Below are 27,305 nucleotides of genomic sequence, written 5' to 3'. Positions count from 1 at the left end.
CATAAAGGGAGGATAAGGTATGAAAAACCGGAGGGATGCGCCCAGTGATTTCGGTTAGAGGGTGCTTGTGTAGGCAAAACTACTGCAGAGCTCAACTATAAGGATGGCAAGGTCATTTGTCATTTCTTTTTGTATCATGTTTTTTTTTGTTGCCTTGAACACTTAAATATGAATTGATGTTTAAATGAAGTATTGGACATTGTAAGAATAATGCAAAGGTAGATCGATGCTTTGCATTATTAATACCATAGTTTTCCAACAAAAGCTGTATGTAAAACATCAGTAATTTAATGAAAAATGTATAAAATGTTCATATTAAATTAAATGTTTGCATTAAATAATTTTAAAAAGATAACCTCTTATTGTAACCTAAACTGTTGCTTAACATGGAAAAATCTAGGAACATAGAAAAATGTAGGAACACAATCCTTATTGTTGAGCCCTGTGCAGCAGCTTTACTTCAATGTTTTGTATGATTTTGTATGTTGACATTTGCTTTCTTCTCTGTCAAAAGAGTCACTAGAGGCCAAGCGAGACGATTTCCTTCAGCGATGCGACTTCGTGCATTCGGCATGAGGAAAATGTAGTTTTGATGAATTTACAAGCCGAGCCTGGCACCAGAATTTCCGTGATTTAAGAATTAGACTGAGTAATTTTTTAATGTCTTATTTTTGCTTTTATAAAAGGAATTTGAACATCTTTGAAGGACTGTAACATGCACTGTAGTGCCCACTGATTGATTTGATTTAAATAATTTTATAGCAGGCCTCTTTTGTTCTTAAATGTGTCCTTTACAGCCTGATAGCCTCAAGTTTTACCTAAGAGCGTTTGAAATGTTCGGTTCCTGTCAAATTCATAGCCAGTATCGTTAACAAACCATGGAACATGTTTGCCTTCCTTACTGCTGCAAGTCAAAACAGGAATGCGTAAGTTTTCTAATGATCCTGGAGATCTTTCTAATGATTGATTAACATGTTCAGGTGTGCTTGATTCAGGTTGGAGCTAAACTCTGCACTGCATTGGCCCTCCAGGGTAAGATTTGAATAGCCCTGAGGTAGACCAAAGAGGAGGTTTATGGATGTAGTGAAGGAGGACATGAAGGTAGTCAGTGTGAGAGAGGAGGATACAGAGGATAGGACTAGATGGAAGCAGATGATTCGCTGTGAACTGCGAACAGCCGAAAGAAGTTAGCAAATACCTATCATTGAACCTTCAAAATGGTTCTTAAAAGTATTATGATATTGCTCACAAATGGACAAAAATGACACTTTTGGACCATATACACACATTTTTGGTACAGTTAATTTTATATTGTTTTGCATCCAGAAACGTTTTAAAAACAAAGTCATTAAAGGTAAGTAAATAAATGGTAGCTTGCCTTGCAACACGAGCTTACACTGTGTAGAAACCTACAGAACGAACTTCAAAAATACAGCTGTGCTGAGAGAGGCTGCCCCCTGAAGTAAAATCCCACTTCAGAAGAGATGTTTAGAAATTAGGTTAACTGTCTTCCATGTGAAGGAGATGTTTTTGAAGAACATTCCATTGTCATATGACTTGAAAACAGCCCATCACTGGCTACTTTAAGGCCCGCCCTTTTAATTCCCATAGTGCAATATATTGTAGTGTTTTTTTATTTGTTTGTTTGTTTGTTTACAGAATAACAAGAAAGTGAGTAGAAATTAATTGTTGGCAACTGCGTAGCCTACACCATAGAGGTAGATGCTTTCATTCTTGATATCATTATTTGTAGTTTTCTTTTTTTTGTAGTCTATGTATAAGGCAAATATACAGCAGCCTGAACAGCTTTCAAAAGCAATATTGTTGGCAAGACAAAAAAGGAAAATGACGCTATACCTTTAAACATCTTGTGTTCATATTGCATCGTCCATTCAACACATTTAAATAAAACAGCTATAAGAAAAACAACCTTATAAAAAAGAAAGGACACAGAAAGCAGTTTAATACGGACTTTATTTCCAAATTCACGTTTACAGCAAGGAGTATCAGTGTAAACCAATTAATAAAACACATTACAATAAGGACAATCACAACTGTCAAGCTAGAATGAAGAACTGCGATGAGAAGAGCAGAGGCGGGAAATGAAACGGAGAGAGACCTCATAACGGGTTAACGGATTACAGAACCGTTTGAAACACATCTAAAGGGTAGAATTACTTACTTAGGCCTTATTCTGTGCCATTTTTAAACTCTTTATCTGTTCTTCAGCTTAACCCACACGTCTAAATGCTCAGGTTTATGTTAGCAGCATGCCGTAAAGAGGACGCAATGTTTGGGTTTACAGCAATTCGTCCAAAGCTTCCCACAGGGTCGTGTGAGAGATATGTGGCACTAGGCAAGACCTTTACTGATATTGTGGATTCTGGATGCAAAATTGACCCCTATTTTACCTATTTGTATATTTATTTTTTTAAATGCAAGATACACATCTTAATGATAATGTAGTTCGAGGCAGCTCTTATGTCAAATCAGTGCATTCCCTTTCAAAATTTGCATAAAGCTGCAATGCACTGCAGATATTAAATAAAAAGCTTAGTGTCAGATCCAAATCAGATCTTCTGAACGCATTCGTACATTTTACATCGTCCACACAATACTATTAGAAAAAAAAGAGTGCAACATAAACCTTTGCAGGTAGCTTAGTTCCTATCTTCCTCCACCTTTTTTCTTTCTTTCTTTTCATGATTTAATACGAGTTAAACGCTCTTAATGTCTAGTAAAGGTAATTATCTAAACAGCTGGATAGGGATGTGGTGACTGGCTACTATATTCAAGACCATGGGTGAAGTCCATTGCATGCTGGGAATGTGCAGCGTGGTTTGGATTGAAGGCTTTAGTACTGAAGGGAAGCTTGTGTTAAATGGCCTGCATCGTATTTCAGACCAGATGAATCAGCTCTGTGTTGCTGCACATGACTGAATCTGTCTAAGACCAAAGCCAATCTTTACAACATAGACAGTTTTCTCAAATGTAGCTGATGGACACTGGGAGGCACTTTTCAGCTGTCTGATCTCAATAGGAGATTTCTCCATGATGATGTTGGTGGTTGTTTTATTGAGTGCTTTGAAATCCTTTCATGTCCTTTGCGTTGGTCCATTCACACAATCTTTGGAACAGCATTTATACACAGAGGCTGTTTAATCCATTAATACAGAAGCATTGTTAGCATTAAGGGAGGATAAGGTATGAAAAACCGGAGGGATGCGCCCAGTGATTTCGGTTAGAGGGTGCTTGTGTAGGCAAAACTACTGCAGAGCTCAACTATAAGGATGGCAAGGTCATTTGTCATTTCTTTTTGTATCATGTTTTTTTGTTGTTGCCTTGAACACTTAAATATGAATTGATGTTTAAATGAAGTATTGGACATTGTAAGAATAATGCAAAGGTAGATCGATGCTTTGCATTATTAATACCATAGTTTTCCAACAAAAGCTGTATGTAAAACATCAGTAATTTAATGAAAAATGTATAAAATGTTCATATTAAATTAAATGTTTGCATTAAATAATTTTAAAAAGATAAAAACCTCTCATTGTAACCTAAACTGTTGCTTAACATGGAAAAATGTAGGAACAAAATCCTTATTGTTGAGCCCTGTGCAGCAGCTTTACTTCAATGTTTTGTATGATTTTGTATGTTGACATTTGCTTTCTTCTCTGTCAAAAGAGTCACTAGAGGCCAAGCGAGACGATTTCCTTCAGCGATGCGACTTCGTGCATTCAGCATGAGGAAAATGTAGTTTTGATGAATTTACAAGCCGAGCCTGGCACCAGAATTTCCGTGATTTAAGAATTAGACTGAGTAATTTTTTAATGTCTTATTTTTGCTTTTATAAAAGGAATTTGAACATCTTTGAAGGACTGTAACATGCACTGTAGTGCCCACTGATTGATTTGATTTAAATAATTTTATAGCAGGCCTCTTTTGTTCTTAAATGTGTCCTTTACAGCCTGATAGCCTCAAGTTTTACCTAAGAGCGTTTGAAATGTTCGGTTCCTGTCAAATTCATAGCCAGTATCGTTAACAAACCATGGAACATGTTTGCCTTCCTTACTGCTGCAAGTCAAAACAGGAATGCGTAAGTTATGGTAAAGAAAAACATTCACAATAAGGCAACGACGCAAATACGACTTTGAAAGCAAATGTCGTTTTTTCTTTCAAAAAATAGGGCATTAAACTAAACAAATCAGGCTACTCAGTGCTGTAAATTTGGATCAGTACGCCACCAGCTCCTTTTAAACGGTAATTTTTTTCGTCTTTTGATGATACTAAGCCAATAACAACAATACCTGTCCCTCCGTGCCAAGAGGCGAAAATTATTTCACAAGCAGACAAGCCGCTGGGACAACCTTTAGTAAGGAGAAATCCGACGAGCACCTTATTTAAAAGGACTGAAGGAAATTTAAAATTTTTGTGATTTGTCAATGGCCCACGTTTCACAGGCCTTGTTTAGCGAGGGAGGCCGACACCTGGTCGGCTAGTGTGGACAGTTGCGGGGAGTCGGTCATGTTGATGCTGCCGGAGGAAGACACGTTGCTGAGGCGGCGGGGCGATCCGTCCTGGGAAATGGTGGGGGACTGATACACGATCTCAGCGCCGTGGTCAGTGCGCGCTTTGGCTTGCTCTCGGAAATTTAGCTTGTGGCTCTCAATCTGATGGGAGAAAAGGTACAAAAATTGGATTAAGTTGGATTGATATGAACAATTATCAGTTTTTAAAGATAATGCATACATAATGTAAAGCTAAAAGGTTATATCTGTTTTTTGTTTGTTTTTTTACAAAAATATTCATTTTCATTGAGTATATTTTAATCAAATATACAGTAAAAACATTACAATTTAAAATAACTGTTTTCTATTTGAATGTATTCCTGTGATGTCAAAGCTGTTGTTACTCAGTCTACAGTCACATGATTGATGATTTAGTGCTCCAAAATTATTCATTTATTTTATTATTATTATGAATAGCAGGAAAAAAGCATTTATGTGAAATAGAAATCTTTTGTAATATGACATGTCTTTGTCATGTTTGATCCATTTAATGTTTCCTTGCTGAATAAAAGTATTAAAGGAAGTGTATGTAAGATTGTGGCCAAAGCTGGTACTGCAATCACTTTCAAATGACAGTAGAGCGGTGTATCCCCTCTCCCTCTCCCCCTGACTCGAGGTTGCCAGATAGGCTGCAGGATCAGCAGGAACGTTTGTAGATCTGCAGCTGTGGTAACTAGAGCAGATCTGGCAACCCGGATGCCTAAACACTACTGACTTCGTGATTGGTCGATAGGTGGAGGGCAGAGCTTCAGGCCAAAACACAACATGTCAACATCAACATCAGTTGAGGACTGCAACAACAACTTTATAATGACAATATCCTGACCAGACTACTGCTGTCAGTGATATAAGTATTTGAAATGAACATGATTTCTTAATGCCTAGTGACATATCAGGGCCATTTTATGATTAATTGAAATACATTTCTTACATACAGTTCCTTTAAATTCTTTAAAAAACTGATGTAATGTATCCTAATTCATTTGCAGAGACAGCTGAAAATATAAGGCTGCCCTCTAGTGGACCTACTGCACATGGACAACTTGATGCTATACGGTAAGATGGGTCTAATATAAACCTGTAGCACTAGTCTTCTTTTACTTGTATACCTTTTGCATAGGGTGTCAGAAATGTACCAAATAGTGATTTAAGAAGGTAACGCACCAATAAAGTGAAATAAGACATGCGTATTATTGCGCTCAAGAAATTATAACTAGCACAGAAGGACATAAAAACGATGTAATGGTGACATGTCAGTTAAATTGACACTTTGTAATTTCAGTATACTTACTGAGGCCCTCTGACTTAACCAGACTGTTCCCTTCAGTGGAGGGAAGGTCAAAGGTCATGTCCACATGATTAGAGTGAACAGCGTCCCCATTAGAGGAAGCATTTGCGGCCTGCGGCTCTGCTTCCTTCCCCTTCTCACTCTACAGCATGGACGCCACAGTTCACGGTTATGGGTAAACAAAACAAATTATTGAGGGGTTGGGGAGCAAAGTATGAAATGAGGAGGTTATGAGAGAAAAACACACTAAAAACGGGGAATGCTGGGAGAAGGGATGAAGCTATCTGAATACATTATTATTGTTATTATTATTTAAATATTTCCAAGTTAGAGTACGGATCTGTCTTCTTCCTTTGGATTAAATAATAATGTCCAATAATGATCAATGCTGTTTGATGACCAGCAGATGAAAGCTGATTTATTTATTTTTGATGTATGGAGTGCTAGAGTAAAAAATGATTATAGTTTATGCCTTGATGTATTTTAGTGAACCTCTTTGTGAATTTCCATTAAAAAGTTTATTCTGAGATCAGTTCCATGATTTTATATAGGCTTATTAACTTTAGTACTTAACTTAGTACTTTATTTTGATGGTCCACTTTAGACATTCTATTAACTATAAGTAACTTCTGCAACTACACACCAACTAACTCTCATTAGAGTGTTATTAGACTGTCTGCTTAGTATCTGCTAACTCTTTGTTGTGATGCTCCTCCAAGAGACATTCTATAAGAAACAACAATACTAACCCGAACAGCCAATCTACTAATACTCTAATGAGAGTTAGTTGACGTGTAGTTGCAAAAGTTATTTATGGTTAAAGGAAGTGTGTGTAAGATTGTGGCCAGAACTGGTAAAAATTCCCCCCTGACTCGAGGTTGCCAGATAGGCTGCAGGATCATCAGGAACATTTGTAGCTGCAGCTGTGGTAACTAGAGCAGATCTGGCAACCCGGATGCCCAAACACTACTGACGTTGTGATTGGTCGATAGGTGGAGGGCGGAGTTTCAGGCCAAAACACAACATGTCAACATCAACATCAGTTGAGGGCTGCAACAACTTTATAATGACTATATCTTGGCCGTGCTGGTGTCTACTGCTGTCTACTACTACTAAAACTACTGCTGTCAGTGATATAAGTATTTAAAATGAACATGATTTCTTAATGTCTAGTGACATAGCAGGACCGTTTTTATGATTAATTGAAATACATTTCTTACATACAGTTCCTTTAATAGAATGTCTAAAGTGGACCATCGAAATAAAGTGTAACTGTTACCTTTAATCTGCTGGAAATAGTTCTTAGATCAGCACTCCTACTTGATTCCTAAATGTGAACACATGGAAGCAGCACTCAGCCAGCAGTTCTAGGTTATGTGTGGTGATAACAGACTCATGAGCAGAAATTACTGCATGGAAAAATAATTAGCACTAAGGGAGCACTAAAAAGTGCAGTGATCTTGAAAATGACTGAAAATATGTTCAGTAGAGAGAGAAGATGAAGGAGAGCAAGATGCCCAGTTGCTGTTCATATATGTATACATATACAGGTCCTTCTAAAAAAAAAATTGCATATTGTGATAAAAGTTTATTATTTTCCGTAATGTAATGATAAAAATTAAACTTTCATATATTTTCGATTCATTGCACACCAACTGAAATATTTCAGGTATTTTATTGTTTTAATACTGATGGTTTGGGCATACAGCTCATGAAAAAAAAAAAGATCTCAAAAATTAGCATATGAAAAGGTTCTCTAAACGAGCTATTAACCTAATCATCTGAATCAACTAATTAACTCTAAACACCTGCAAAAGATTCCTGAGGCTTTTATGAACTCCCAGCCTGGTTCATTACTCAAAACCGCAATCATGGGTAAGACTGCCGACCTGACTGCTGTCCAGAAGACCATCACTGACACCCTCAAGCTAGAGGGTAAGACACAGAAAGACATTTCTGAACGAATAGGCTGTTCCCAGAGGGCTTTATCAAGGCACCTCCGTGGGAAGTCTGTGGGAAGGAAAAAGTGTGGCAAAAAACGCTGCACAACGAGAAGAGGTGACCGGACCCTGAGGAAGATTGTGGAGAAGGACTGATTCCAGACCTTGGGGGACCTGCGGAAGCAGTGAACTGAGTCTGGAGTAGAAACATCCAGAGCCACCGTGCACAGGCGTGTGCAGGAAATGGGCTACAGGTGCCGCATTCCCCAGGTCAAGCCACTTTTGGGCTACAGAGAAGCAGCACTGGACTGTTGCTCAGTGGTCCAAAGTACTTTTTTCGGATGAAAGCAAATTTTGCATGTCATTCGGAAGTCAAGGTGCCAGAGTCTGGAGGAAGACTGGAGAGAAGAAAATGCCAAAATGCCTGAAGTCCAGAGTCAAGTACCCACAGTCAGTGATGGTCTGGGGTGCCATGTCAGCTGCTGGTGTTGGTCCACTGTGTTTTATCAAGGGCAGGGTCAATGCAGCTATCAGGAGATTTTGGGGCACTTCATGCTTCCATCTGCTGAAAAGCTTTATGGAGATGAAGATTTGATTTTTCAGCACAACCTTGCACCTGCTCACAGTGCCAAAACCACTGGTAAATGGTTTACTGACCATGGTATTACTGTGCTCAATTCGTCTGCCAACTCTCCTGACCTGAACCCCATAGAGAATCTGTGGGATATTGTGAAGAGAAAGTTGAGAGACGCAAGACCCAACACTCTGGATGAGCTAAAGGCCGCTATCGAAGCATCCTGGGCCTCCATAACACCTCAGCAGTGCCACAGGCTGATCGCCTCCATGCCACGCCGCATTGAAGCAGTCATTTCTGCAAAAGGATTCCCGACCAAGTATTGAGTGCATAACTGAACATAATTATTTGAAGGTTGACTTTTTTTGTATTAAAAACACTTTTCTTTTATTGGTCAGATGAAATATGCTAATTTTTTTAGAAGGACCTGTATGTGTTTGAATGTGTATGTAATACGTTAACACCTATAGTAATGCATGTGGTATCTATAGACTTTGTTTTTGTGTCATGTTGATTAAATTAATTCAGATTCAATTAGGTACGTTTTCATAAAGCTGCAGATATTTTCATTTAAGGAATAGTTCATCATTTACTCATATCATGTGATTTATAGGAGTAATTCTGTATGTCTTGGCTGAAGCCCAACAGGCCCCATTCATTTTCATTAAATGGAGTAGAGCAGCCAGCACATTCTGCTAAATGTCTCCTTTTGTGTTCCACAGAGTCATGCATGTTTGGAACAACATTAGGTAAGTAGATGATGACAGAATGTTAAATGTTGGACGAAATAAGCATTTAAATAGACGGTTAAAGGAACACTGTCATTTTTCGTCGAGATTGTGTGGAATCTTGGTAGTCACACCCCGTGGAAAAGAATCGGGAAGGGACGTGGGCAGAAATCATGTTCAGATTATTAACGTTGCTGAAGTATTAAGCAGGGCTAAGTGTTGTGGGAGTGCAACGTGGCCGCTGGAGCGATTGCTAATGCGAGACGAGCGCAACACACTCCTGGAGAGCAGCGGAACATTTATGCCGCCGCAGTCTCCGCATACGCTATGAGAAACTTGTTGCACACTAAGCTAGATTAATAATAAAATATCATATTAATAAATGCTGGATATGCTAAATGGCATGCAATTTATTTTAAAACGCATTGCATGACAGAGAAAATGATATTACTGTACAATAATTTGTTTTCTGTATAGAAAAGTCTCTAAAAAAAATAAAAAGTATCCAATAAAACATAATATATTAAAGTGTCTTTAGAGTTTCCATGATTTCTACAAAATAAAACCCGAAATCGAGGGTAACGCGTGTATGATGTCATTGATAGGCGACGCACGGACAAGGTCCGTCATGTCCTGTCCATGTTTAAATGGCTTATTTCTCTGGATTTAAACATTCTTGGAAACATAATGTAAGTACACAAGTAAACAAAATATATAACACTGTTCTAGTGGTATATTTTAATCCAAAAATCGTACATATTGTGCCTCTAATGGACCATGGGATAATAACAAAAAATTGCTCTGGATTATGTATTTAAACAAACAGTCCATTGAAACAATAGATCTAAAAGGCAACTCAAAGAAGTTGACAAAAATCTGTGCAAAAGAAGTACACTGAAAGTCTGCCAAGCAGAAGGAAGCATGCTGACCGTAGCAAGATCTAGCAAGGAGGAAACTTTCAAGTGAGTAGTGCAGATTAAAAAAATAGACAAGTTAAAATGCATCATTAAACATTTTTTTTTTTTTTGTGGAATTAATTCTACATCTATATTTCAAATAATTCAACACATTATTGCACATTTGTGACTCCTTAGAGACTTGTGGTGTTGCTTTTAATAAAGTCAAGAACATACCCTCTTCTGTCCACCACGAGGAACATGTCCAATGTTCTCCAGAGATCCAACCTTTGACTGGGCTTTGAAATCCAACTTCTCAGATTTGATCTCCACGTTTCCACCTCCTAAAATACAGATTAAAGTGTAAAACTTCTGCCTAAATCAAACCTTTCCCCTCTGTTTTTAGTTTACTGAAGGTGAGGACAAAGGTGGGGAAGGCACTTCCAAACCAATAAGGTAAATACAATTTGTATAAACATTTATAATATTTCTACAGTAATCAGTGTTGGTTGTCACGTTTGTGCCAACGTGCCTTTTTAATAAATTTCTTTATATCTAACTGAAATCTCACCTGGTTTGTGATGAATGTTGTCCTTGGAGCCGCATTTTGCTTGGACGTTGCTTAGGTCGATCTTTTTGTGCACTATCTGAATCTGAAGCATGAGAAACAGATAAGAGTCAGTCCTTAACCAGAACAATTTAGGAGGAAATGAACCGCATGCTCATCAGGCACCTGAGGAGCTGATGATCTGGAGTAGGAAAATGTCCATTAATCACAACAGCAGGGTTCATGGGACAGAGAAGAAACTTCCTTCCACTGATAGGCCAGTACAAAATGGATATTAATCCACATAATACTACATAATACTGTATGTATTTAGACTCAGTTTAAGTCGCATATTGTATACAAGATATTACTGTCTATATGAATACGTTATAAAGGGCATTTTCACATGGACCCTTTATGTTTAGATGTACAAATTTGTAAATACCTTATCAAATAAGATTCAAGACATGGAAAATGTCCTCTCTATCCCAGATATGGAGTCATAAAAGAGATTCACTCAAGATATGCATCACTCATATACTTACAGAGGGAAGCGATTGTAATGCAAAAACCTGTTATATCTGATTTACTAATACAAAATTCAGATATAACTACATTTACATCTGAAGGCAATACCAGTTCTTGTAAGGCATCAAAGCAACATTTTCATTAAAATTATTCCGATTAGGAATTTGGGGGTGAAGTAGCATACCGAAGGGGGAAACTATCGAGTCTAGATAGTGAAGTATAAAGAAGTGCAAAAAAAAGTGTGAGTAGAAATTAGGGATTTGAATACAGATTTGTGGTTTAAATATGGTGCACATGATGTCACAAAGTGCAACATGTTCCTGGAACATTTCGATCAACCAATCAGATTTGAGAGACATGTTTTGTTCTTATTGTAGGGTATATAAGTTAAATTATATAAGTTATGGGTAGGGTTAGGATTAAATTTTCAGACAGGAATGTTCCTGGATCAACAAAATATGTTGATCCATGGACAAGTCTGTCTTGGCAAAATCACGCTGAACTCTGAAGATGCCTTGCAAGCACTGTAATAACGCACATGCTCAGATTCAAGCAGTCAAGTGAAGATTCATATCCCTTGGAGTTTATTCTGCATATCTGACTACCTGAGACCCCTAACAATCTTCACCTGCAGAGGATTTTTTATCCCCATTTCAGTGGAAGAAACACCTCTCTCTGTGGTACATGCATGCAAACTACACAGCAGCATGTCTGCAATGTAGTAACACCATTCAGAAATCCAGGAGAGACCAAGAAGAACACCAGGTAAGAGGAGATACCAACACTGGGGATTCAGGCAAATTAACTCAACCTAATACTAACTAAACCAAAGGCATCTAGATGGATGGCTTGCCCAAATGCATTACCTGTGAAGGAATGCTGCAGAACCTGAACCAGCCAAACCTTGATGAAACTCTGGCATCTAATAACACAGCTCATAGCTAAAACCATCAGAGTCAGGTCACACTGTAATGGTTTATTTTAGTAGTGACCTTTTACAGACACGATCAACAAGATATATTAATAAAGTTCAAATGCTAAAATGTGTGTGTGTGTATATATATATATATATATATATATATATATATATATATATATATATATATATATATATATATATATATATATAATTTTTTGTATTTTTTATATGTTCTATTTTTTTAATTGTGGGTGTTTAGGCTTAGTAGTACATTTTAAAATATAGTCTTGCCTAATCTCTTAATCTAATTTAATCTAGAAAGTTTAAAAATAGAACCAATTCACACAGTCTTTTTGACTGTGGGTGTTTGGAAGATAACACTTGACTTGATGGAGAGCTTCTTATAAGCTTTGACTAGGTATTTGTGTCAGGGTTTCATTAGTTATAAGAGGAATATTTGACATTGAGTGAGCAGAACTGTCTTTGAGAGATTTACACTCTTTCAACTTTCAGAAATATACAGCGGTCATAGTCAAAGCTTGAGGTGGTTAAATACCTAATTTTTGATCATTTTGAAAGAGATCAAGTAGAATATATCATGTATCCTGAGGGAGCTTTTCCAAATCACAAAAAAAAAACTTTTACAGGATATTTTGTCTGTGTTGAGGGGCCATTTTTCATTTGAAAACACATCTGAAATATAATGCTATTTGGTTGTTCTTCTCATTTTCTACATTATTTTACAACTCAATCTAGTGTTCTCTGCTTTATTATTATTATTTCTAACCCTAACAGTTACTCACATTACCACCTCCAGGAACATGCTTGATATTGTCTTTGGATCCGCATCTAGACTGAACATTAGACAAGTCGATCTTCTTATGAACAATAGCCACCTGGAAAAGGACAAGGAGAGTCAAGAACGTTAACCTGGTGCTTTGAGCTGAACTGCAGATCCCATGCTCTGCAAAGGGTTTGCTGTGTTTTCTTTCCTGTGGGGATGTACTTCCCATACATAACGAACATTACCCAACATGGATGAGCTTAATTATAGGCTTTTCTATCAAATATCTTCCAGAATCCAAATATCCACTAAACATCTATGATGATTGGCCTTCTTCCATCAGATGGGGTCAAGGTTTTCTCTTAGAGCTTTATTGTATCAAACATTCAAGTCTGACTCTTTTAATTCCACTCTGAATGTGTCCCAACCAGCTGGTTTTGTTTTCAGACCTTCCGGACGTTTGATTTTACCAGTTAAAAAACATGTCGACAGAATTACCTTCCCGCCTCCAGGTTGGTGTTTGATGTTCTCAGTGGAGCCGATCTTGGACTTGACATTCTTCAGGTCAGGCATGGGTGCAACTGGAGCGATTGGGGCACGGGTTCTCAATGAACCAGGTGATTTGGGAGGGGTGCGCACCACCGCTACTTTCTTCACCTGCTGTCCAGGGGTGGAGGACCGACTGGCCGGGCTGCTGCAACCACTACGGTCTGGGGTTTTAGGTGAGTCAGCTGATGGTAAAAAAACAACAGCAGACCAAATTATTTTCTTGTTTTTGCTCTGCTGGTTTGTATTTTACTCTTTTACTTTAGGATGTCGCCTTCCTAAAATAATTTGACTTGTCAAATACTCAAATTATTTTAGGAAGGTGACGATAAATAACTACAGTTTTCACCCTCCAGCCTCTTTGGCATATTAATATGTAATAGCTTTCATGGAGTTTTGTGGAGTTTTTGTTATTTTAGAAGTGCAGGTTTTGCAGAGCCAACAGCTGCATTTTACAGAAATATTTTCGATTGGCTCCCGCACAAAAGAGGCTACTTTTTTTTTACCTCTTTCAATGGACCCTGGTCCTGTCTTTCGCTGCTCCATCCGTGAAGCAGCTGTATTTCACAAATCAAAGTGGTACAAATCAGTCATGTAAATTCTCTATAAATAGAGAATTATTCCCTTAGGGTTTCCCAATCTATTTCTAGTAGGCAAATATTGTGTACTTCCTGAAAACTAGTTATATGGTTAGTTCTGTCAAAATTCGTTTATTCATGCCATCATTTACTCACACTTATTTTGACTCATACCGGTATTAGTTTCTTTCTTCTGTTGAACACAAAAGAAGATACTTTGAAGAATGTTGGTTATCAAACCAGGAATAAAAAAAAAATGGAAGTCAATAGACCGTCAAACTGTCTGGTTACCAACATTCTTCAAAATATCTTCTTTTGTGGGAAGCACTTGGCTCACGTAATAATATTTAAATTCCCTTTCGAACAGTCAGAAAGGGGAATTCAATTTTGAGTCACCAAGTATCCTTCCTTTTTTATGGTACTAAATAAAGATTAATGTGGGACCTTGAAAAGATGCATCTGAAAATCACTTACCGGGCATTTTGGTGCCTACTCCATGAGGTTTGGCACCTACTGTCTTCGTCTTGGCATCTCCAACCTAAATACGGACAATTAAAGCAAGAATTAGCTAATAGTAGAAAGCTTTATATACTTTTATAAATTATATCACAATTTAAATGCAAAAATAAACCAAAACATGACAGAAATGCATTCATTAAACTTCTCTTTCTGCTCTGGTAATTAGGATGTTGATGTTGTGAAGGGTCTCAGGTGCTGTAAATTCAATTGTATCGTAGAGACCCTATTAGGGGGACCGTAATGTTGAAAAATGTTCATAAAAATCTGAACAAAAGCTCTTAACTGATGGTTTGGGATGTGTGGCAGTACTCACCGTGGCCCTGAACTCTCTTGCTCCTGCACTTTTGGGTGTTTCTACAGAGTTTGCAGAAATTGGACTGCTAAAGCGACATGATGAAGGTGAGGAGGCTGAGGGCTTTTTGCTGGGGATGCCTGAGACTGACGACCCTCTTTGGGGGGCAGAATTGGGTCTAGCTTTTGCATGCAGTGATGTGGTGGATAACTTGCGTGTTTGAGAGGGTGATGGAGACAAAAAAATTAAAACAAGAGTAAAAAGCAGTAAATTAAAGGGGGGGTGAAATGCTGTTTAATGCTTACTGAGCTTTTTACACTGTTAAAGACTTGGATTCCCATCCTAAACATAGACAAAGTTTCAAAAACTAATGTTGGACGTTTGATGGAGTATTTCTGTGTTAAAAATACTCCTTCCGGTTTCTCACAAGTTTCGGAGAGTTTTTTTCGAGTATAGCTTAGCTTGACGTTAATAGAGCGGAAGGTCCTTGTATGGGCCATACGGGCTCTTCTACTGGTAGAGTGCGTGCGTGCGTGACTAGAGCGAGAAAGGAAATGCACGCCCATAAACACTCTCTCAGGTGCAGATCCAGTCGTCCATGAACACTTATGTTGGTTATAGTCCGCGCCGCCGCTCCACTTCATTCCTCCACTTTGACATTAAGCGACTTCAACGCTTCAGCACAGCATTCCGGGAAGAATGCAGCAGCGCTGCATTTGAACCGATTTGAACGCAGAAATGACGGGAAGCTTCACAACATCGCTTCAGTCGCATCGCAAAGTGGATCTCCACACTCCAAGAAGTGTGTTTTTGACGGAGCGGTCCCAGCGATAAAGGTTCGGTCCTGCTTTCGAAGCACTGCTTCGAAGCACTGCTTCAAATGTCTGTGCTGTTGCTTATCGTCGCGTGAGTAAACATCAGTAAACGTCACGATCGCGTGCTTCTTCATTCAAATGTGCTAACGGACTTCATTGCTGTTCTATGTATAACGTTACACTAGTCTAACGTGCAAAACCGTTTCGCTTGCTACTGCTGAGGTTTAGTCGCATACAATAGTCCATAAACCGAATCATGTCCTCATAAACTGCGAGTAAACACACACAAATGTTGACAGGCCACTAACTACAGTGCATACCACAGAGACGGACGTCCTGATGTTGCTGTTTCTTTTTTAGCCTCCGAATTAGATTCTGGATCATATCTATTAGCTGAGATCGATAGCAAGGGTTTCTCCACGCTTGAGGACGTCACCGCTTTGCGCATTCGTCATTCTTTAGCCCACACGATACGCCTCCAGGCGCTCGTTTTTTTCCAGAAAGACTCGGTACAGCCCATATTTCTTTTATAAATATAATAAAACTAAAGACTTTTCGGAGATATGAAGGATGCAATACTATTCTATAGGTACTCAAGATTGACATGAGATTGACTGAAACTGAGTGTTTCACCCCCCCTTTAAGCGAATTAACTCATAAAAAATAAAGGATATGCTAAAATGCAATTAAAAATAAAACAAAAATACCAAATTAAATGCTAAATAAAACTGAAGATGACTTAGTTTTGAGAAAATTAAGTGTAAAAACAAATTAATTTATGAAACAATGAATCCTCTCTGTAGTGGTGTATTTAAACTAATCTGGCTATAGACTTTATAGACTGTAGTTGTTTCAACAAACCACGATATCACCCGTGATAACTACCTTTTTTTCAGGAGTTGCCCCAACTCCAGCCTTAGCTGTAAGAAAGGAAGGAACAGTAAGTGCAAGTTCATATGTTAATGTTTTTATTTGACTGAAATCAAGACTTACATTTGTCAAGATGTCGATCTACTAGATTCAAAGAAGGACAGTTGCTGTAGATGTGTTTTTACATCAGTACCCAATGTGATTTATCAGATGTGATGTTGAGAGTCCTGTTCCCAGAAGCATAGATTCCAGTGTTTCGGTTTTTTAAGTTTGTTTTTGATAAACGTTCAGAAACAAACATGTATTACAAAATGAAAATGTCATTGTTTACTCACCCTCATGTTGTTTACTTACCCACTGTAAAAACACAGAAGTATATTCCAAGTTTTCTGAAGCCATTCTAGAGCTTTATAGGAATATACCTAAATATATTTTAAATTTACTGAATAATCTTGGGTTCATTATTGAGTACACTTTTAGTTGTGGTCTCTAAATCATATTTTAATTGAACTGATGACCCATTTGATCATTTTTTTTTTTGAATGATTCGTTCACAATGCAAACTGGTCTTCCATAATTCTGGTTGCTATGGTAAATAGTCCATTATTACTTGATATTCCTTGAACCAAGTCACATGGGTTCGGTAAAACAGGGTGAGGGTGAGGAAAATGACAATTTTTAGGTGAACTATTTTATTTTTTGGGATCAACTGATTTGTGCAGGACCTTATTTTGTTATTGCAAAAAGCAAAGAATTAAACAAAATTAACCTCGTACAGGGAACAATTGCAGATTTTATTTTCTTGAAGTAAATAGCTGTGCTTGCAAGGCAGCAAATGAGTAGGCTAATGTTAAAGTTTTAACTTTGGGTTTAAGCTTTGGAGCTGTAAACAAAGTGCACAGAGCTGTCATTGTCACGATAATGACATCTTATTTTCTTTTGGCGTTGCACAAAAAAAAAAAATCAACACATAATGATACTTTCTCCACAGTTGCTCTCACTGGTGAAATAGACATAGGTAAGAGAATACCAATTACAATTCAGTATGTAAATATTACAATGCCATAACATTTTGAAACATTAATTTTATATTTTTCTTTTACTTGTTTATTAACCTTTTACATTTAGTTATTGTTTATTTATTGTTTTTTTTTTACAAAGTTCAAAAAAAAGGTAGATGGCTAAAATAAAGACCAAAAAAAGAAATTGTGGAGAAGTGCAGAATGATTCAGGAGTATTAAAATAGTGTTGCCTTGCATGCACCAAACTTAACTTGCTAGATCGCTGAGTGCCAATCAATTGCCTTGACATGGTTTGCAAAATGTTTCTTTCACATTATTGAGTGAGCTTGTCTGATATTTTTGTAGATGTCTGCACAGCTGTGCGAGACATTTAGAGGACGTTTGTCTTGAACCCAGCAGCAAACGCTGACCTCCTTTCAGCATGTGTTATAGTCAACCCCATCAGCATGGGCATCTGGGTCTATTTGGTTGTTTAATAAAATGGACATCTTAGAAAGGTGTAGACCCACAAAGGTAATGCACAGTTCTGTGAGTGATACATTCAACACACATCATGCATAGGTGACATGCAATACAGAGGGGCAGGTGGAAACTGTGCCAGCAATAACAGTCAATCAATGCAGTTAGTCACAGACAAAAGCCGAACAACACTGACCACACACAGAGAGGGAAGGAGAAGAGATAGACACAGGGCACAAAGATTCAAGAGAGAGAGAGAGAGAGAGATTTTGTGGCTACAAGCAGCCCGTTTCTTCAACCGAACACATTCTTTTAGTAGTGTGCGCTTATAAGAAAGGGTGCTGCATAGTTCTACTAATCTACTTTAAAAAAGAAAAGGAAATGAGAAATAAAAAGATTTGTGTGGGGTTTGGAGGAACAGAACGGAAAACAGACCTTTGGATGGGACACTTGCTTTTCTGGCCGGAGCAGCATCTTTAGAGGGGGTTTTCTGAAGTTTAGGAGCAGATTTGGGGGAAGGAGTGGCAGCGACTGTAGCGACGGGTTTCTTCTGTTTTTTTGCAGGAGATTCTTTGACAGGAGCCGCTTGGCTTGGTGCTTTTGTGGGTGTATCTTGGGCACTGGGCTTAATGGCATCATTCGTTTTGACAGCATCAGGTTCAGGTTTGGCAACAGGTACTGGTGTTGCAACAGAATGGACTGTAACAATGTGATCATCATTGCTCGGCTCCAAGTATTTATCCTGCTTGATCTCTTTTGCTTCTTTAATTTCTCGATGTTCCTCTGCCTTAGGCTCCATCTTGCGTGCAACATCTTCTTGGGGAAAAGGAGGAACGGTGGTCTCATCATCTTTATGTTCTGGTTCTGGTATCTCTACTTCCTCTTCATCTTCCCGAGCATCCGTTTGGAAATCTGTGAGAGATGATTCCTCTTGGGTAGGGTCGGCGGCAGCACTGAGAGAAAGAGGTGAGCCCGGATCCGCCCTGCACGAGTCGGGGCTCTTGCTTTCCGGCGGCGTTTTGTCAGAGCTGCACTCCCAGCCCACAAGACCACTCTGAGGTTCTGTGTAGTCAAACGAAAGGCCACGTTTTTTAGCTTCCTCTGGGGTCATGGGAAGATGAGAAGGGGTTTCGTGTTCATTGTCGTCTTTCTGGGTTGTCAAGTCTGGGGTCACAGAACTGTGTACCAAGGAAACTCCGGTTTCTTCCTCTTCTTTGTCCTCTTCTTTATCCTCTTTCATGGTGATAGCACTTCTAGGTGCTTCTTCTACACGGAGAGAATCAGACAATCTTCTATCAGACTTCTCTATTTCTTTCCCTTCTTTCTCCTTCTCCTCCTCAGATCCACTGGGACTATGATGGTCAGACATCTTATCCGAAGGACTCCTCTTCATCTGACTGCCGAAGCCTGCGATCCCTGAACCCAAACCATCAGCAAGGGTTGTTGGCGACGGATATGGGGACATCGGTGATTCCCGTGGGCTGACAGAGCTCTCTCTTTCCCCATTCTCCTGCTCTCCCTCCCCTTCCACTGATGCCGCACTGCTCCGGCCACTCTCTGGCGGACTTCCGAGTGTTAACTCTTCTGATGACGTGGAAGGCAGAATGATAGGAACAGCCACAGACAACACCTCAGAATTAGCAACACTCAACCACCCTCTCTCTACAGTCAACATTAGAAGCAGAGAAAGAAATAAAATCAAGGAACTAAAAGCACAGAACCATGTAAGGAGCCCGAACACAACACAAAAGACAAGTTTCTGTTTTCATGACAAAAGTTAAACAGTCCAAAAATCTGATTTTACACAATAAACTTTGAGTTAAAGGCACTTTTACACAGTGCTTGTTAATCTAAATTAGCAAGCAGTAGGTTGCAACATGGATTGCACCAAAAAATGGGTAACTATAGTGGCAAAATGAGGGGTCAATCGAGTAGGCTCAATGGGTTATGGGATCAGTTCTTATAAAAGTGCCTCTTCACTCATTTAATCACAACAAAAACAATCAAAATCAAAAGCATAAATATCCAATGTCCAATCAGACCACAATATCCACAATGACCCACAACATCTCTGTGAGATTCAGTGTGTAAAGCATTGATGACTGGAAGCAAAATGGCCAATGAAGCAATGAATTGGTGCATTGTCGATTGGCAAGTATCATTTAATACACTGATGGAATCTTTTGCATCTGATCTGAGCAGTAAAAATAATTGTGCTGTAAATGCATTTGAATCACTTTTACTGTATTCAAATATAGCTGTACTTGAAAGACATTATTTTCATACTTTTAATTTTCTCAGATACAGTGATGCAATATAGAGCCAATATAAACAGATTTAGAAATCATATTTGATTTTTGCATATATGTGCAAGCAATGAAGGAATTAAACTGTGTTGGTCACGAGCCCAGTGTGTTTGTTTTACACTGCAGGTGGGTAAGGGGGTGGTGAGCCCACCATACCTTCTCCAGCTCCTGCTGTTCCTCCTGAACAGGTGTGTCGAAGTTGTGTAATCACATGGAAGCGAGTTAAAAGAACAGATAGGATACAAAGAACATTAACAGCAGCACTGGGAATATTTTGCCCAGTTTGGTTGGTTTCCTATTACAAGAAATTCAGCAAATATATTGTCTTCTAAACATGTTGCAGTGTGAACTAAAGTGGCTAGCAGTCTAGCACAATGCTTATCAACCTATAAATCACAGCAAAATGTTTTCATTCATTTAATCCTCCCACTATATCTTTAAAGTAATGAGTCTGTCGTATGAAATGAATGGGGAGAATCTACTTTATGTATGACTTGATAAACATTTGATCTCTCTGGTAGTTCATAACAAGCATGTAAAGTGAACTTTACAGCAATTAAATTTGTAGACCCATTTCAGCTGCACTGCAAACATCAGCAACATGTTCTCTAACATGAAATATTCAGCTGATGGCTAATGGTAGTCCAATCCATTTAAATCACTCCCAACTTCATAGAACAATAGCATACAACATGCGTAACACTATCTTAATGCCTTTTACTCGGATAAGATCGATGAGTTTGTGGCCTTGGGAGGTAAGACCATTTACTCAGACCTTGAACTTTTGCAAAGTAATTATGTCATATGTAATGGCAGATGTAGGCCTTATTGTTTAGTTGTGACCATTTGACCAAATGGCATTTTTTGTACACTGTAACTTCCACTTTAGTCAAATGTTGCAATTAAGAAATTTGATAGCAAATACAAAGTCTCTCTTTTTTTGAGAAGTGCTTTTATGTGAGTGCTCCAAATAAACGTGTAGAACATGTGAACACATCTGTAGCGTGAAGTACAGTGCTCTGATTTCACTTTTTTTTTATTCATGCAATTATGAGTATTTTTGGCTGTTGCAAGTTAGGTGCCATAAAACAGCAAATGATAGTGATGTGTTTTAAAGCATTGTATAATATTAACGACAATACTTAGAGCTAGAATTATTAAGACTTATGCGAGCATGTTTAGTAATCGTTAGTATATATACCAGATGTAAAATAGAGTTAGTGTTTTATAAAAATAAATGGGATAGAACTATCAGTGTGATATGGGTTGTGTAATAGGAGTTAGTATAGCATGGATATAGTGTATTATGGGCTTGTATGTTGTGATCACTGTTATTGTCCTTTCTTCTCTGTACATAGCCTGTGCATAGTGTGTCTGTATGTAGTTATGTGAATTTATGTGTAACATCTACCTGCTTGGGGGTCTGCAGATGGAAATTAGCCTTTGGCTATAATCTGGCATATTTACATTTGTGAAAAATGTTCATTAATATGTATTGTCCCTTTTGTCTTTTGTTTCTACAAATAAAATAATAATAATAATAATAAGACTTATGATACTTATAATAATTATTATTATTCCATCTTATATCAGGCCCAGGTCGCAGTATCAGACAGGTACATCCATCTAAGCCATTAGCAATTTGGTCACTTATCTCATTAACTCATTTAACAAATGGATGTTCTGGGCACTACTATTTAGTCTAGTACTCACCCTGCCCAGAACTGCCATTAATCTCTTATTCAAAAAGGAAGGGTGAAGTAGACCTGCCTAATTGCTCTGACAAATATTCTGGGCTTTTACTGGCCTTGAATCCTTTAAAGAGTTAGTTGTGCTTGGGAACACTACTTCCTGTTGCAGCTGCATTTTACAGCCTTGAAGGCATGCAATTAGCTTTCAGTGAATTTTTTCAGTTCTGCTTTACATCAGCGAAAACTAAGTTTCAAAAAAGCTTTTAGGAATACACCAGCAAGGTCATTCCTGGGAGGATCCAGATTTATTGCTGGCCCCCCAAAAAACAATAGAATTGTCACTGTTCTGTTGACAATGTTAATAAGCAGTGCTTTTTGGAAACTTGTTAGAAGCAAAAGCAAGGCATACATTCTTATGTTGGCGTCAAGGTTCCCACTGTTTTTCCATTACTATTCCTGTTGTTCATTATTATTGCATGTGATCTCTACAAAAGATTTCCATCTGCACGTCAGATGCATGTCAGTCTCTAAAAAGACAAAAAAATGGCCTGAGATTTAAATGTGGCTCAATGGAGGAATTGGCTTTCTGAGTTTCTATACATAGCAGAATCACATAAATCTACTTTCACTATAGTTATATAATTTGGATGACATTTGAAGTTTTATTATGTTTTCAAGCATGGAAATAACTTTGAAATTCTCTGATTTTTCCAGGTCTTCCAAGACTGTGGGAACCTTTATGGACATTGCCTGGAAGGGCCCTACATTACAAATCAAAGCATAGCAGTTGGGGAAAAGCAGTAGGATGATGAATGGCTAAATTTGTGTCTAGCACTCTCATTTGTCCACTGTCGAATGGGAAATATGAGAGGCTGGTTTTTATCACACACAAAAAAACATTCAAGCGCCAGTTATTAAAATTAAAAATTTCAATAAAAAGTATGCCGAAAATGTCATTTGATTAGTGCAATTGTGGTATTGTATCCTTGGGAAAGCAAAATTGAATGGTTGAATCAGTAGTGTAATAGAGTTATGGGATCAAGGGAAACGGCCTTATGAAGCTGAGCAACAGGCAGCGAAGTAGAGCGGCACAATTGTAGTTTAAATTGGAGGGTCATACCCAATGGCACATCTTTATCAAATGAGGGCGTGGCTTCCGAGTCGTCTAAAACAGGGTTTTGGGGTCTCTCTTCAGGCGTTGGTTCATGTGACTTCTCTATGAGAGAGCGGTGAACTTTTAGATAAGACAGCAGAGGACTGAGGTGGTTGAGATGGCAAACAAAGCAAAAATATTTAGGGCAGTCAATCTCCTTAAGCTCTTCCAGTCTTCATCTAGGCAAAGGATGAAGTACAACAGGACCGTGATGCAGATGTTGGTACGCTCTTGAGATGAGAGCTATAAGTGTCCAAAACATATTTTCTTAATGGGCAAACTAACTCTCTAAAAGTCAGTGTTATGTTTTCCAAACTTTTTTTTTTTTTTTACAGAATTTGTCATTTTAGAGACATTCTGCTTCACTGACTTCTGCCAGCACAATTGAGCTGGACTTTCAGGTTGCTGGTTGATAAGAAGGTTTCATCCGTGTTTTGTGAGGGAGCCTGGGGCTTGCTGAAAGAATGTCAGTTGTGCCAGAACAATCCAAGCGGGTAAGACAGATCAGCTTTTTATAGTAAACTATGAACCGTTTCCTCACATCTGAGCTTCATCCTACTATACATCATAAAAACATATCAATATTATATGCACAAATGTATTTTTGAAAAACTATTTTGAACAGACAATGCAGGCAGGACATATGTCTTATAGAAGATATTCGTAACTGAACTTTGTTTTCCAACATTTGAAGACATCTCATCTTTTATCCATGTGCCATTTATTAATTTCTTTGACTTTTCCATAGAAATCATATTTTTCAGGTTTTCCACTGACAGTAGAAACTCTCTTGTGGGGATTCCTTAAACTAAAATTGTCATGTACCGCAATGTCATGAGACTCACAATCACTGTGTAAGCGGTCCTCTAAAGGTTTAAATTGTGATTGTGATCTCCATCATCATTCAACAGATGGAAAATAAAGTCCAACAAATAAATTCTACATGACATTTTGCAATTGACCTGAATGAATGAATATCTTCACAGACATTTGAAACCAACATATTGCTGAGTGGTGTCACTGTCAGCATGTGTTGAGTTTCTCAGTATGAGACAAGACATAAGTGAAAACGCATTGCCATGAGTATCACTCAGCTCTTCTGCGCTTTGTGGGGAAAAGGAGATTTTCAGACTTTTTTCCCCTTCTATATAGTAAAGTAACTACAATATTTCTTCCCTTATTATACAAACCTTTCACTGGACTCTCACCTGGTCCCTTATGTGCTGCTGTCCCGTTCTTTATGTCTCGTTGATGTCCGTCATTGATGGTCATGTTGGCTACACCAGATGCTATGTTGTTCCCAGGAGAGTGCTGAGAGTCACCCACCTGTCCAGAATTCATGTGGTCCTGATGGTCCATTTTGAGATGATTTCAGTCTATAGAGTTAAAACAAAAACATAACCATAATAAGTTAATGTTTTTGTGACAATTCACCAGTGTGAGTGCCCGTGATCACCATCAGAGGGCACTCCACCCCAGACTGTCACTCCATCACAAACTACATTACCCATAATCCTTGGACTCATTAGCACTTACTGTTTACACCTGTGTCTCATCACCTCATTACCTCTGCCTATATATGCCTGGTTTTCTCTGTCATTCATTGCAAAGTCTTGTTTAGTGTCACAACTGCATTTCTGAGCGTTTATCTGGTTTCATGTATCTTGGTCTTTGATTTCTTGCCTTCTCCGTGGATTACCCTTTTGCCTGTTCCTTCTGTTTTGTTTGCTTTTTCGAACTGCCTACCTGTGTATGACCTTTTGCCTGTTTTATGGACTACGACTTTGGATTACCCTTTAATAAATACTGCGTGTGGATCTTCAACCAACCTTCTGTCTCAGAGCAGTTCGTTACAGATTTAAAGTGACACAAATGTGCTGCATTGCCTTTCAACCACAAAATATTAGTTTTATGAATGTACTAGACTTGCACAGACATACAATACAGGAGTCAGTCAATGAAACGCTGAGCATTATACTGTGGAGGTTTCTTGCCTATATATGTACAGCCTAGTGGCCATTCTTTTAGTTTATATTCCATCAGTAAGTGTAGAGTCTGAAGGCTGAATTAGCAGAGCAATAGCACAGGATTGTTGCGTGCCCAGAGTAAAGCGTGGAGGTGGATCTGTGATGGTTTGGGCTGCAGTATCATGGCATTCCAATCCCTACTGTACTTTATGGTTGAGTAATTGCCAAGGATTTCCAAACCATTCTAGAGGACCTGCATGTGCACCTACTGGTCCAAACATTGTACCCAAAAAGGGGTGCTGTGTATCAGCATGAAAATGCACCAATGTGATAGCCTAAAAAATCTAGACGCACCCTAGCGGCAGCAAATCTAATCTGCCGCGAGTGTCATCTAGCAACTCTCAATACACTTCTGAGCTGTAAAAACCAAACTCTTGTCAGGCCAATCCCATTGTGTATAGAGTCGGTGGGCGGGGCTTAGCATAATGGCGGCCGGGTTGCGTTTGCGTGCTTCTAGTAAACACAGAAACTGGCGAATGGCGGTCTTTCAAATCCGCTTTGACCGCGACTCTGGAAGACTTGGAGTTAAGCTTTTCTCTGAGAAAAGAACAAAGAATGGCACTGAAGTCATTGTCACAGTCACTGTCCGGATACAGGGAAAGTTTAATCTTTCAACGAGCTCTGCTTCACCTTCATTGCTCTGGTTGGTGGTAGCGCTATCCAATTGCGTGCATGCCATGCAGATGGAGTAAAAACCAAAAACCACGGTTGTTTGAAAGACAACCGTTTATCCCGCCCCTTCGGATTGAGCCCTGTCAATGGTGAGTTTCCAGACCAAACATCTTGATGTGGGTCTGGCTTGTCAAGCTACCAATGTGACAGAATGGCTTTATAAACATGAACGCCAAACCATAAAATGTGACAACATAGAGAAGCAAAATGGATAAAGCAGGTGAATCTCTCAACACGTCCAAAACGAATGAAGAAAAAGGGCAGTAGAAGTGAAATTTGGAATTACTTTGCTTATAAACCTATTGAAACGGGAGAAACAGACCTGGCCATACCAGTCTGCAAGCGTGTCTCAGGAGGCAACACATCCAACCTTGCCAAACATCTGTCACTTACCCATCCTGACTTGTGCAAGGTGTTAAGACATCGACAGGTGAGTGCATCATTCAAACGATCTATTCTAGACTTGTATTTACTTTTAACACTGATCAATGCTCATACTGTATTTAAGAGCGTATTGTTTAAATAACGATGAAAAGGAACTTAATTTGGATTGTGCAAGCTCTCTGAGGCAGCTTTGTGTGTGTGCTGTGGTTATGAGCGCAAAGAAAACATCTGTCAAAGAGCCGTTTCTAAATGCAAGAATGAGTAAACTTATGCAAAATAGGCTACTCACAATCCCACTCCTAAATTCAGACCCTGTATGGTGTTGATTTAATATAAATTCTACAGTATTACATTGTGGTAAGTCATTATCTACAAAAAAAACTATGTTTTAATTAAGGCAGGAGCAAAGAACACAAACTTTATACGACAAAATATATAATACAAAAGCTTACATAGATTTACTGTATGGGTGGGGTTGGGATTAGTAAATTTGTTGTTGGTAACCTTTATGTAACTATGATAAAACTATGGTTAGTTAGTTAGTTGGTTGGTTAGGGAGGTGGTGAAATGTTCAGATGTAAAAGATGGTTAGTTAAAATGAACAAGGGATTGATGGCACTGGGATTTCCTTTTCTCTTAAAGAACACCCAGAGGAAAACCATATCCTGTTATTTTACTTATGGTCACTGATGTACTGCGTTGTGTGCTTCCTGTTACAACTAAGAATGTGGTTTTCCTTAGCAGTTCTGCGTTATACTTTGTACAAAGATGATTAAACTTATGTAGTCCCAGCAGAGCTATTTGTAAATCCACACTCGAGACAGTAAAGTGAACACTCTCATCCATCTCCTTCACACAGGACACCTATAAACATGAATTCCATTATTGTCGAAATGGAAGAGATGGCTCACATGCAACATTATCACATTCCAGAAATCCTTTTTTGTTGATGATCCACGTGCATGTAATCGGACACCAGAATGCTTCGCTTGTGCTCCCGAGATCGCACAGCAAGGTCATCTGGATGTGGGGGTCATAATGAAAACCAAGTTTCACAGTGTTTTAGGCAAGAAGTGCTGTCAAGCTGAATATAGTGCCAAAGCTGCAGGGGTGGATTTATATTTGTCAATTACATCATCTTTAAAGTCAGCAGTGACCAGCAGGAAGGAACAACATCAGAAGCCAAAATGGCTTTT

General features: G+C 38.5%; 1 protein-coding gene across 7 annotated transcripts in view; it reads right to left on the bottom strand.

Annotated features, from left to right (window-relative positions):
• Positions 1 to 1,956: 1,956 nt before the first annotated feature.
• The window catches only part of maptb (microtubule-associated protein tau b), a 43,921-nt gene continuing 18,572 nt past the window's right edge, over positions 1,957 to 27,305 (bottom strand). For 2 of the 7 annotated variants that reach the window (XM_067412646.1, XM_067412639.1), the window contains 11 exons: positions 24,235 to 24,402; positions 22,994 to 23,089; positions 20,339 to 20,362; positions 18,312 to 19,460; positions 16,411 to 16,445; positions 14,374 to 14,437; positions 13,828 to 13,878; positions 13,274 to 13,506; positions 10,569 to 10,650; positions 10,235 to 10,341; positions 1,957 to 4,673 (listed from right to left, as the gene is read on the bottom strand). In XM_067412646.1, coding sequence (XP_067268747.1) covers positions 4,458 to 4,673; positions 10,235 to 10,341; positions 10,569 to 10,650; positions 13,274 to 13,506; positions 13,828 to 13,878; positions 14,374 to 14,437; positions 16,411 to 16,445; positions 18,312 to 19,460; positions 20,339 to 20,362; positions 22,994 to 23,089; positions 24,235 to 24,385 — 2,208 coding nt within the window. In that variant the 5' untranslated portion in view covers positions 24,386 to 24,402 and the 3' untranslated portion in view covers positions 1,957 to 4,457. Of the gene's footprint in view, positions 4,674 to 5,862; positions 6,002 to 10,234; positions 10,342 to 10,568; positions 10,651 to 13,273; positions 13,507 to 13,827; positions 13,879 to 14,373; positions 14,438 to 16,410; positions 16,446 to 18,311; positions 19,461 to 20,338; positions 20,363 to 22,993; positions 23,090 to 24,216; positions 24,403 to 27,305 lie in introns of all 7 variants that reach the window. The other 5 variants (XM_067412663.1, XM_067412655.1, XM_067412671.1 and 2 more) reach the window with 5 other exon arrangements.

The sequence above is a fragment of the Pseudorasbora parva genome, chromosome 2 (assembly GCF_024679245.1).
Source record: "Pseudorasbora parva isolate DD20220531a chromosome 2, ASM2467924v1, whole genome shotgun sequence".
Classification (NCBI taxonomy): Eukaryota; Metazoa; Chordata; class Actinopteri; order Cypriniformes; family Gobionidae; genus Pseudorasbora; species Pseudorasbora parva.
Note: the sequence above shows the minus strand (reverse complement) of the source record. Positions and strands in the feature narration are given on the sequence as shown.